The sequence below is a fragment of the Lynx rufus genome, unplaced genomic scaffold, assembly GCF_022079265.1.
Source record: "Lynx rufus isolate CCGP_SWC_20201006 ecotype Redwood Valley unplaced genomic scaffold, mLynRuf1.p SCAF_5, whole genome shotgun sequence".
NCBI classification, from domain to species: domain Eukaryota; kingdom Metazoa; phylum Chordata; class Mammalia; order Carnivora; family Felidae; genus Lynx; species Lynx rufus.
Window position 1 is genome coordinate 83,799,535 of NW_025814867.1, and position 13,028 is coordinate 83,812,562.

At 40.5% G+C, this 13,028-nt stretch overlaps 1 protein-coding gene across 1 annotated transcript in view; it reads right to left on the bottom strand.

Moving 5' to 3' along the window:
* The window catches only part of ATP13A5 (ATPase 13A5), a 114,330-nt gene that overhangs the window by 57,217 nt on the left and 44,085 nt on the right, over nucleotides 1-13,028 (bottom strand). Inside the window, exons 8-9 of the mRNA XM_047100030.1 lie at nucleotides 6,807-6,879; nucleotides 5,858-5,986 (exon numbers count right to left, since the gene is read on the bottom strand). Of these exons, the coding sequence (XP_046955986.1) occupies nucleotides 5,858-5,986; nucleotides 6,807-6,879 (202 nt within the window). The remainder of the gene's footprint in view (nucleotides 1-5,857; nucleotides 5,987-6,806; nucleotides 6,880-13,028) is intronic.

A 13,028-nucleotide genomic window follows, 5' to 3' on the forward strand; every position in this document is an offset into this window, starting at 1 on the left:
ATAGTCGGATGCTTAACTGACTGAGCCATCCAGGCACCTCCGTACTAATATTTTTACCACTAATCCTCCTGACTTTTTCTTTGTGGTATCATCCTTTTGCTGAGTGACAGGTTTACAGTCTCGGAATCACCTTTGATTCCTCCTCTTCCCGTGCTCTGCCCTCTCATGGTCTGATTCCCCAATTCCTACTGCTTTTCTCCATGAGTATGTCTCACCAAGTAACTCTTGGACTCTTGTGTTTGGGTCCCAAGGGCTTCACTAGCAATCACTATCTAGTGGTGGCTGCCTTACCAATGGATTACCTATAATTGTTTAGCTCCTTGACATGAAAACCATTTCAATAATAATAATTTGAGTCTATGGTAGAACTAATATTTCTTTTTTATGAAAAAGTATCTCACCCACAATATGCCTTGACCTCTTGAGTTGGAAAAGACCTCCAGTCCTTCCTCCTATGTGTCTCCTTTGCTATGAGGCTACTACTGCACTCACACACTCTTGATGCCGTATGGGTGGGGTTTTTCCCACAACGAGCAATTCCGTGACACTAGCTGGTTGTCCTACAATTCAATTCAATTCAACTCAATTCAATTCAATTCAATTCTGACACTGTCTACCTAAATATAGCATCAGATCCCACAGGTTAAGGACTCAGTCCCACAGGACTGCTCCCATGCCACCTCAGATGCTAATTGCAAATCCACATTGTCAACTGTGCTTCTGACTAATAAATCCGAGGTTCCCATAATCCCCTCTTGGGTTCAATTAATTTGCTAGAGCAGCTTATAGAACCCAGGGAAATACTTACATTTACCAGTTTGTTAAAAGATCTGGTAAAGAATATAGGTAAATAGCCGGATGAAGAGATACATAGGGTAAGTTTTGGAGAGGTCTCAAGTGCATACTCTTTTGGTAGATTTTCAAAGCCACCACAATCTGAGCATCACTGGCTCTTTTTCCTACACACTCCAGCTAATCTAGGCCACTTGCATATCCTATTATACATATATATGTATTCTTTGATGGTACCATTCCTCTACTTCCCTTGATGGTGGGAAGACAGGGTATTTAAGATACAAAGAAAATTAGCTCAGAGTTCAAAAGGATACATTTCACAGATAAAAATAAAAGTGCTAATAACTTCCTCACTCCCAGATTTAAAAAGCATTAGAATGAATTTAAAATTCCATCAGTCTTTTGCTAAATGTTCAATTAGCAAAATAACATGTCATATTTCTAATTTGGAAATAGTATTCTACTGATTATAGTTACAAAATCTAGGTTCTATCTCTCCTAGGTAATAACTGGTGGCAAGGACTTTGACATATATAACTTTTTATATTCCTCATTTTCCTTGCTGGTATGTGATAGGTTGAAAAGACTTATTTTTGCTGAATGCCTGGATGAACTGAATAAAAACAATTGCCCAGGTTTTCCTATGATTGGTTTTTCAAAACTAGTTTTCTACATGGTGCATTTTTTATATCCTAAGGTGCAAGAAGCCATACAATTTTTACTAGTGATCTTGAATAATCTCAGGAAATTCCTTTAGCCAGGCATTGTCCCTAACTCATTGTCTTTAAAAATTATGATATTTAGCCTTTGTTTGGATTTACCACTTGTGTTCTAAGTGGCTTTGGAAAAGGGATAGGACATTTTGACAAATCATCATACCACATTGTTTTGAAATCTACCTTTGTGAAAGCAGATACTTAGAGATAATTTCTAATGTTTTTCTGCCTATGAATCACTGATTATTAATCCATTATATATTCATAGACTAATATTAGTGGATAGTTTCTGCACACACAACCAATGACATTCGTGGCAGGCAGACATTCAATCAACCAGGGATGGAAGCCATTTGGAGATAATGTTCCAAAGATAACATTGAAATCAGATATGATTTTACACAGAAATGACTTTCAAGTCTCTTTTACACTACTCACATATTAATAAGGAGCCTCATGCTTGGCCTTTCTTGGAATCTCAAGAAAGGGCAATTTGCCTACAAATCTATGGAGTTCTAAGTAGCCCGGAGAGTGTTTCACAAGGAAAAACATTCATCATCCACTTCACCTGGCTTCTGGGACCTGGAAGTCCTGGTGCTGTGAAGCAGGATTCTCTCCCTTGTCCCCAGTGAGCCAGTGCCTCTGCATGGAAGCAGTGTTTGAAATGCCATGCCCTTCTTTGTTTCTACTTCTGGGGCCATTAGACTGTGAGCTGTGTAAGGGCAGTGGCCATCTCTCATTTGTCTTGGTGACTCCAGCACACAACACAGTGCCTGGCACAGAGGAGGCATTTCTGAACCTTTACTGAATAAGTGGATGGGCAAGTGAATAACTGAAAGAAAAGGAGAAGTGAGAGACTGGAGGAAAGGAAAAAGGAAGAGGGGAAAAGACTTATTAACTCATTATAAGCTTGTCGGACAGGATGTAAATGGGAAATCACCACTTAGGAAAATTTCTGTGTACCCAACTGGGATCTCTGCATACTTCCCCCCACCACACACACACGTTTCAAATACATCGCTGATTCTATGAGTAGAGGGAGAAGGAGGGGATTGTGGCAGAGTGAATGAATCCTGCCACTCTCTGCCATAATCACCTCTAAGAGAATGAGGGAGCAGTAGTTTCAAGCATAGGCTCCCAGGTCAAAAGGCCTGGGTTTGAGTGTTTAGCTTCTTCATAGAATTTATAAGCATTGGAAATTTATGTCATTTACCTATTTTCATGTTTTCTTTGTCCCCACTAGAACATCACCTCTATGAAGACAGAATATTATCTGCCTTGTTCACTGTTGTATCCCTAGCACATAGTAGAGCATTCTGGAATAGGAGCTAATATACATTTGTGGAATGAATGAATGAAAGAATAAACAAATGAATCCAAATAGCAACTCTACCACTTTTAAGCTGTGTGACTTCAGGCCAATTACTTATCCTTTCTGGCCCTCAGATTCTCCCACCTTATAGAGTCATAGGTTGAATGAAATAATATATGCAAAATATTAGCATAGTGCCTAATACATATAAGAAACAAGAAAAATTAGCTTTTGTGCCAAAAGAAAGTTTCCAGGCATTAACATAATTTCCCCCACAGTATTCCCTTTTGCCTCTTGACCACTTTATGAGGAGCTAGATCTTGAAGGAGCCCATTGCCTCCAGAGGCAGAAAGGATAGAGAAGTTGATAGCTGGCTTCTGGGTTTTACACATCATTCGTAAGTTTGACCATGAATTTTAGAGACTACATGAGAATAAGAACAAAGATCTCCCATTCACCTGCCTTCCCTCCACTACTTTTCTAGCTACATAAAAATCCTTAGATTGGGAGTTGGAAGAAAATCCAAAAGAAGTTTAGATGTTGTGTGTACTTGAGAGAAGGGGCTGGCACAAAAGTAAGGTAAGGAAAGACCCTAGAAGTTTGTGAAAACAGAGCAAGAGGCGTCAGTAGGCCTCCTTTTGCAGGGAGATAGGCTTGGGACATTTTTCAAGCCCCGAGCAGAGTGGAAGCAACAGAAAGGAGGGCTGCCCTAGACCAGACCCATCTCCCCAGTGCCTTGCACAACTTCAAGTAGCCAGACTTGAGTCAGGAGACCTGCCAACTGGTGGGGACAACTGTCTGACTTGGACCAGATACTTTGCAACACTGCTTACTTTGAAGGATGGCAAGATTTGGAGCAAAAATTAAAAAGTAAGTGTAGTTATACGATTACGTTTCTTGCATAGTTGAGCTTATGGCAGTAGGACGAGGCTGAGAGGAGGATGAAGAAGACCCTACAATGGATGTGTGTTATGGGCAAGACTACCCAGCGGAGAGAAAAAGATGAGGAGGCACAAGGAATGTCAGCTCTACCCCTCATAGAATCTGCCTCCTCACTCCGGTGACCCCTCACGTCTGGGAGCAAAAAATACCACCTCCAGCCCTGATACTGGCTAGCTGGGCAGTGTGGTCCCTTCTCACCTGCATTTCCTCATTTGTAAATTGGGCATTATAATAATTCCTAATTTGTTTATCCTATAATGAAGTGAGATATAAAAATTATTTATAAAACATTCATTGCTCTAAAGATGTTTGGAGTATTTGCTATTTCTCTTCTAAATAAAGACTTCTATATATACGAAAGACTGGTTTGCACATGGGACAAAAAAAAAAAAAAAAAACCAAAACAAACAAACAAACAAAAAAACCTGAGTCACATTCTTGGACAAATGCTCGAGGAAGACATATGCAGTTTCAGGAATCTAAGCATAATCTTATTGTTCAATCAGGATCCTTTTTGCAAATGTATACGTGAGTGGGCAGATCTATGTAGACTATGTAATAAAGTAGAGTATGATGGTCTTAGATCTTTCCAAAGAAAACAATGAGAAAGAAATATATTTCTGTTTTATGTGTCTGTCTCTAAAACGGATTTTTACCAGTACATAGTTTACACAGATATTAATGCTGGTGACCTTCTTTTTCTAGAAGTAGACCTAAGAAAAGCCACTCACTACTTAAGATCACTTTATGTCCGTTTTGCACATTGAAAGGCAGCTTTGTTTGCCATCTCTACCATTTCTTTCTCTGAGTTTTCCTCAGAAGTAAGGCAAGAACCAAGTACCCCAGTCAGTAGACCCAGCGGAGTAAACACTGCGATCTCTCCTTCCCTTTTTTCTCACAGCCATGCTCTGTCACCAATGAGAGAAGCCATTCTTCACTGGCAGCCTGCTGGGAAATGGGAGACAGTTGCTGTCTTTGGTTTAAGAGGCCAGTTTTTCTTCGGCTTGAGGTTTGCACGTTGGGTGCTATGGCAACATTCCGGATGAAAGATATCATCAGTATGTAAATCCTCATCACTATCATTATAAGGCAGTTAGATTTCAACACACTAAAGGGGCATTTTGTAATTATACCGAGCATGGTTATGTTTACTACATTTCCTTGTCTCAATTTTAAATTAAGCAGACGCATTTTTAATGGGAAATCTGCTTGTGTTGAACAATTTAGGAATCGATGGTTCTCTTTACATTTAGGTGATATTAAAAAGGTGTGTGTGTGTGTTTTCCTGTCTTTAGCAACTTGGGAACAGAAAAATACAACAATTTGTAAGCACGAAAGACACATACTTTCTATTTTTGTGTTGTATAGTTTTTTCTCTCATCATGATGTCCCATGTGTTTCGGTTTTGCCTAAAGAATATTTTATAAATAGTGCCTTACTAATTACACAAATTCAAGTGAACTTTACAAAGCGCAAATGAGAGCAAGGACGACAGTTCAAACCGTTGTTACAAGAAAACTGGCTTTCTGCTTGGTCGGATCAACTGGAAACACAATTCTAAAGAATAGAATGTTACACCGACTTTCCTGAAGGCTCAACTCAATACTCTTCCAGCAAAAACTGGGGCTCCGTTTTCCATCTACAGAGAGCAGGGCTGTATAAAATCTCTGCATCCTGCCAATTATGAGTTGGTGGTTTCTGGTTGTGTTCTGTTTGGATAGGTGTGTAAACCATGCTCATGTTTATGAAGACATCGTGCATCAAGTAGTCTAACTCTCTCACCGTCCTCTGAACCAAAGGATCTTATTCACCCCACGCATCAGGAAATTAACCAATCACATATATTAGACTTTTCTTCTAATTTTGTATTTATTATCATTTGATTCTTATATTACGGGTATACCTTATATAAACGGGATACATTTTATCCCGTTTGCATTTATGGAGTCTTCACCTGCATGAATAGCCTAGCCGTGTCTACCTCACCTATCTTTCAATATCTTAATATCAGGCAGGTAAGGCTATGTTGATCTGCTTTGCTCTTGGCTGAGATGTTGGACAGGAAAGAAGCGGCTCCATGGCAATGGCCTACCTGTGAGCATGCCTTCAGTCACCACACAGCTTCCATCAATCAGGATAGCATCACATGGCAATGAAGTTTTTCCTGGAAGAATAAGAGTATCCCCAGGAACCAAGAGATGGGATTCCAGCTTCTGCAAACCTACACAACAAAGTTCCCGTGACTGGCTGACCTTTTCCTGTTTTTACTTAAGAATGGGGGAAGGGGAAAAAAATAAAAAAGTTACAGAGAGGGAGGGAGGCAAACCACAAGAGACTCTTAAATACTGAGAACAAACTGAGGGTTGATGGGTGTTGCAGGGGAGGGGAAAGTGGGTGATGGGCATTGAGGAGGGCCCTTGGGATGAGCACTCGGATGAGCACTGGGATGAGAACTGGGAGGAGGGCACTTGTTGGGATGAACCACCCAGCCAGTTTCTGCTACTCTGGGCTGCAGCTCCCTGCTCCTTACGGAGAGCCATGGCCACCCCAACCCAGGGTAAGTCAGAGCAAATACTGAGTCCAGTCAGCCATTTACAAGCATTCTTCGGGTCTGGATTCTGGATAACAGATTGAAGTGTTAGAATTCAAGGTCTGTTTGGGATCATTAGTTGGGGAAATCAAAACGCCTCAAGAAAGCTTACCCAGTAACATTCCAGTGAGTGAAATATGGGAAGGCAGAGGGAGTTGGAAGTGACTCAGACACTGGGTCAAAATGGTTCAATCAGGAGGAGGCATGCAAGGTACTCAGGGTACAAAATTCAGTGAGGTGCTCACCGTCTGGGTCCTGGAAAAGCAGGTCAGCGTTTGCCTGACCTTTCCTCCTTAAGTTTGTCATCTTAAAAGTCTTATTTACCTTACTTTAGCCTCCGTCCTGGGTTTCATCAGAAAAGGTTTTCTCCTCAACTAATAATCAATAACAAATGGGACTGATTCCACTCTGAAATATCAGGATGCTGAAGGTGGCAGAACATATCACGTACCTTTGTCCTTTACCATGACTGTAACCTGGACTTTGTTGTGATCCTCCACAAGGTTGTGCAGCTTCACTGATTGCTACCAATTCAAAGTCAACGTTTAAGTATCAGATAGTCCATAACCGGAAAACCACATGATCTCAATACTGTAAATACCAAGCCTGTCACACAGCAAAACCTCCTTGGGCAAAGGCTCAGGCTCTACTTTAGCGTTTCTGCTTCCCTGCCCCAATCCCTACCGCAGCCAACCCCCGACTTATAGCAACAAATATGGTAATTAGTTTAGTGCTATTTCAATTCCAGGACACATAATGCACAACCACTGTCCCCAAGGACCAACGCTAAGTCCCCGAGGTTGTACTTCTTTTTTTTTTTTTTAATTTTTTTTTTTTTCAACGTTTATTTATTTTTGGGACAGAGAGAGACAGAGCATGAACGGGGGAGGGGCAGAGAGAGAGGGAGACACAGAATCGGAAACAGGCTCCAGGCTCCGAGCCATCAGCCCAGAGCCCGACGCGGGGCTCGAAATCACGGACCGCGAGATCGTGACCTGGCTGAAGTCGGACGCTTAACCGACTGCGCCACCCAGGCGCCCCGCCGAGGTTGTACTTCTTAAGGGCGCACGATGACACAAGGGAAGAACAAGACCATGAACAGATTAGGTTCCCTCTTGGTACCCGTTTCCTTGTCTATAAAACAACAAAAATGAATTTGATCTTTCCATTGTAAAAGCCTGGGAATATTTGAGTTATGTTTTGATTTTACGTGGAATTTTATCCCCTCCTTTACAAACTGGTGGATTTTCCCATTGGGTCAGTCTGGAGACTGAAGCCACGATGCTCCAGAACCCTAGTGCTTCCCCTTAGGCATTATTCAGCTTAGTTAACTCCCTTTTCCTCATCTGAAAGTGGAGATATTAACAGTACCTCTTCTAGAGGGTTTTCAAAATTTAAGTAATGCTTCTCTTAGTTATCCCTTTGGATATTACTCATTATGATGGTAAGAGCTCAGCAAGGGTTAATGATTAATAAGAAAGTTGCTGTTGGAAAAACAGCATTGTTTTGTCTAATGCATCCCCTTGGAAGATTTGCTTAGGGTGGAATTTACTGAGATACCACCCTGTGCTAAGTGGAGGAAATGGAAGCAGCCTGGAGAAGCGAAGGCAGCATCTACTGGGATAACTCAGGAGACAGGAAGGCAGAAGAGTGAGGGCAAATTGTCCACACAGTTCCATACACTGACTGTAGGCGACGCCATTGGCAGGGGCATCCCTGGAAGGTACTGCCTCCTTCTGTATGGACGTCACTTACTTGGATACTTCTAAGTAGAAGAGATCTGAATACCGTCAACAGTACTTTAAACATAGCTTAACCTAATTCAAGTATAAAACTTTCCCTTTTAGATGATAGGGTAAATTTATTTTTATCTGCCCTCTTGATGATTTTTAAGGTAGCCAGTGTCACTAGATAAACATTACACACAATTACACAATTTTCCTCTTGAGAGAAATTAATAAATTTGGTGTTTCTATTTATACAGAACAATTTCTTATTTACTCCATTTTTTTAGGAAAGGCAACACGTCAATCATTTGGATCAACTGAGTGGAAGAAATGGTACTGCTGTTTGTTAGGTACATAGTCATTGCCCTAACTTGACTTTCTGAGGCTTGCCTATTGGGGCATCCATTTTACTGATGGGTAATAGCGAGAAAGTCAGCATAGTTCTGGGACAAGAACACTGGATTCATTCAGGACTCCTGAGTCGTGGGTCAAGTTTACCCACTAACCAGCCATGTACCTGTATATAAGAAATTTCACTTTATGTTACTTCTTCTTTCTGTAAACAAATGACATTGAATTGAATCATTTTCAAGCTCCTTCAAAACTCAACATGTCTGATACGGATATGTTTTGCATATCAGAGATTTAGTCAAAGCCCCTAAGACTTCATAGAAGAAATAACCTGGGGTTTATAAATGGCTCACAGTATTATTATTATCAGACAGTTTAAAACAGTAAGCAACTACTACGTGCCAGGCACTGTTGTAAGCACTTGAAATGTATTGCTTGATTTTTTTTCTCTCAAAATAATCCTATGTTGATGTTATTGTCTCCAATGTACATACAGCAAAATAAAATGACCAAAAAGAAACAAAAAACAAAAAACAAAAACAAGCCAGGGTCTTGGAAATGTTAAAGTAACTTGTCTTCAATCATTTGCCTACTAAGTATTAAGATTGACAGTAAAACCTGGGTTTATCTGACTCTAAAGCCTTTTCTGTTGATGAATATGTTCCCCTAAAGTGCTTGAAAATAGCTTCTTTCCTTTAAGAAGATAAATAACCTTCCTTTGTGATAATTTTCTTTAAGTTACTTTCTTGCTTAGCAAACTCTTCTAGTCACTGCCATGAGAATTTCACCCTAGCTTAAGAGGATGATAATCGACACATTTGGAAGTGGCGAAGTATAAGTTCAAAATGCTCTAACTCTCAAAAATCATTATGGCATCAAGCTGGATTTATTCATCAGGTTTAGCATTCTGCGAAACCTGCCATGCTTCCATGCCTTCGTTCAAGCTATTACCTGGAATGCTCACCCAGGTTTTCTACCAGCAAACTCCTAATCCTTCACATAAAGTCTGGCTCAAACGTCATCTCCACTCCATAAGTCTCTAACATCTCAGAAAGAATTCATTGTTCTGCTCCCTGTGTTTCCGCCTGTATTAGTGTATGACCAATTCCATTACAGCCGTTTTCTTGTCAGGTCTCCTGTGTGAGGCAGGTGGTTCAAAGAGCCAAACACTCATCTATGTACCCCTGGAGTCTGTCACATAGTAGGCCCTCAGCAAATATTTACTTAATAGAACTGAATTATTCCACGTCTCCCAACAACACTGGAGAAGGATAATATAAGCCTCCTCTCTGAGCTAATGTATCCAGAAACTCTACAAACACAGGTTTCTATGACAACCAACCAGCTAGGAGAAAGCAGGTGCTATGATGCTTGCCGTGATTTGGAAGCTCGCTGCCTGATTTTCATTAGGCCCCCTCTGGTTTCTCCAGTCCCGGTTTAGTGGGACCAGGATCAGTTTCCAAGACTAATTTGCATATTGTTCTTATTCCGGCATCTGTTGCTGTGTGTCCTTGTGTTTGCCGTGGCTGGATTTCCTCCAGAGATGAGTAATGAGGGCACTAACTCAGGTGTCTTTTGAGCCCAGCTCAGTGATGGCGAAAGGCAAGGCACCATGGGTCAGAAACTCAGTGCTATTTCTAGCGGCCGCCTGTGGAGCCAGCAATAGAGTATGCAACACGGCTCAGTGTAAATACAGTTGAGTGCCAGCTCAATTTACACTCATGCCTGCACCAAACTTGTTAGAAAGGGGCTGCCGAGGGTGTTTCTTGGCATAGGCAAGGTGCCTCTCTCTTTGCTGCATGATTTGGGGCCACAGTAGATGCAGAAAGATAGTTTATTCCACTCCTGCAAACACCTCCCCTCTTGCAATTTTCAAAAGCTGTTATTTCTTTAGCATGATTTGTAAATGACGGTAGATGCTCCTTCCATTTCTACCAGCCCCTTTCCCAAATATTTTCATAATAAAATTATCAATCGTTTACTGCTGCAAGGAAACTCATAGGTCTCTTTGAGATTTTGCTCCGGAGGGACAGTGTGAAGTACTTGATGTAGAATCAGGAAACCCGGGGCTGGGATCTATAGCCACTATTACTGAGCAAGTCACTTCACCTCCCTGATTGTCCCCATCCCTCCGTCTCAGGTGGTGGGAGGACACCACAACCACATGCGTATCATTTTAGGGGCTGCCATGCCCCACACAAGCACATCTGTCACAGACGGGGGGAGCCCGTTACAAATTGTGCTAAAGAAATATTGATTGGTGAGCATTTGTGATTTAAACTGCAAAAATAGTTTCAGGAAACTGGCCCATTTTGTATAATGTTACAAGATCCCTTAGAGTTTGGGTCTGATAAGCTTTTGTTAACAAATATTAACTGCAAGGGCACCTGGGTGGCTCAGTCAGTTAACAGTCCGACTCTTGGTTTCGGCTCAGGTTATGATGTCACGGTTTTGTGGGTTCAAGTGCCCCATCAAGCTCTGTGCTGACAGCTTAGACTCTGCTTGGGATTCTCTGTATTTCTCTCTCTCTGTCCCTCCCCCCTCACACTGTCTCTCTCTCAAAATAAATCAATAAAACTTAAAAAAAAAACCCAAATATTAACTGCTAATGGAATTAATGTCTCCTTGTTAAAGCTTTTGCAGTTCTGCCATCAAGTGAAGTTCCCAGGTCAGTTACTATTTTAAACAAAGACATGTAGGGATTTTAAGATGTAGAACCTGAATATTTAAGATTCATTAAAGATTTTAAAATAAATATTGAGAAAATTACAAATAGAACAGAGCATGCCTACTTTTAGAAAAGAACTTGAGAAGCAAAACAAGAAACACAGAAACCCAGAAAAAGAGAAACATATTTGACTGCACACATTTTAAAATATCTGACAAAAGTCAAGTCAGAGGAAAAATGATAGACTAAGAAATAAAACTTTTCCACGTGGATGATGGATATAAAGAGACAAAAAATAGAAAACAAAAATGCATATATCTATTGGAGGAAAGTGTATCTAATCTCACTAATAATTAGTGGAATATAAATTAAAACATCATTGGGACACAATTTTTTAAAAACACATTAGATTGAAAAAAATTTAAACATCAATATATAACACTGGTGAGGATCTGGAGAAATGGATACTCTCATATGTTGCCGTTATTTTATTTAAGAAAATAATAAATATCGCAGGATCTATTAACATCCAAAATATACATATCTTTTGATTCAGCAACCTGGCTTTTGATTATTTTACTAAAAACAAATGCAAACACTCATATGTAAGGACACATCTATATTGTAGTTGTGTGTAATTCAGCATACCTGTGGTGGCAAAAATTGGAAAGGAAGCCCCCTATTTTCTGGAAATAAACGAATGGCTGAACAAATTATGATATACCATGGAATTTCACACCGTTATTTTTAAACGTGATCTAGAATTATTTATTTACGTGGTAGATGGCCGTTATATTTATTGTAAAGTGACAAATGCAAGTTCCAGATTAATGTACAAAGTATGTTCCTGTTTTATTAAAACAAATTAATAAATACATAAGTAAATCTCCACATAAACTTGTATTTCTCTGCATCTTATAGAGGAGAAAAAATGAAATATACATTTAGCTAATGATGACATAAATAAATAAATAAATAAATAAATGTATTGGGGATCTTAGTGCTTGAATTTGTCTTTTGGTGGATTCCTCTGGAACAACAGCTCTTAAGCTTTCAGAATGCATGACAAGCACCTGTTATGAAACTGTGAAAAAGCACAGATTCCTCTTGTTACCTTGGATATTTTGACTTAATGGGTCAGGAGCTTAGGAATCTTGACTAATTCTCTCACTGAAACATTGCCCTCTAGAGTATTGAATCAAACCTGTTTTCTCTGTAACCCTTCCCAACTCTCACACAGGAATCTCTATATTTCTTTTCCGTTTCCTTAAAGACAGTTATACCTACGTTCCAAATGAAAACAAAATAGCGTAAAGGAACTTGAGGAGAGACTGAAATTTGTCATAAACAGGTAGATGGGAAGTATATATTTAAGTCAGGGGAAATAGGTGGAAACGTCGTAAGGGGTGTAACACATCAAGTGGTAGCACCACATTTACTTGGGACCCATTGATTACAGGCAACAGAAATTGGTTAAACTGGTTTAAGCAGATGAGAAATTGTGAAGATGCAGGGACATCTCACTAACCTAAGGTGGGAAGTGAAGCCAGAGCTCCCAAGGGCTCCAAACAGGAGCAGGAAATGCTATGAAGAGCAGGTTATCCATTCGCTCTCTGTCTCTCTGCCCTCTCCCTTTCTGCTGGGCTCCGTATGGCTCACATCTGTGTCTCACTGTGTATTTGGTTCGTTCTTTGTGCAAGTTTTTTTCTCTGCTTGTCCACACACAAGGATCAAGGGTTGCCACCCTGGTCCTAGCATCACTTTTCACATCACATTCCTGACAGAGCATGACAGACAGCTCCAAGTCCTTAGGCTTGGATCCCAGGCTAAAAGATATATGGGCATGATTCCTGCTGATGGACTGGCTTCTGCTGGGTCAGATACCCCCTGTTCCAACTATGTGTGCCAGTGGAAAGAGAGAGCCACC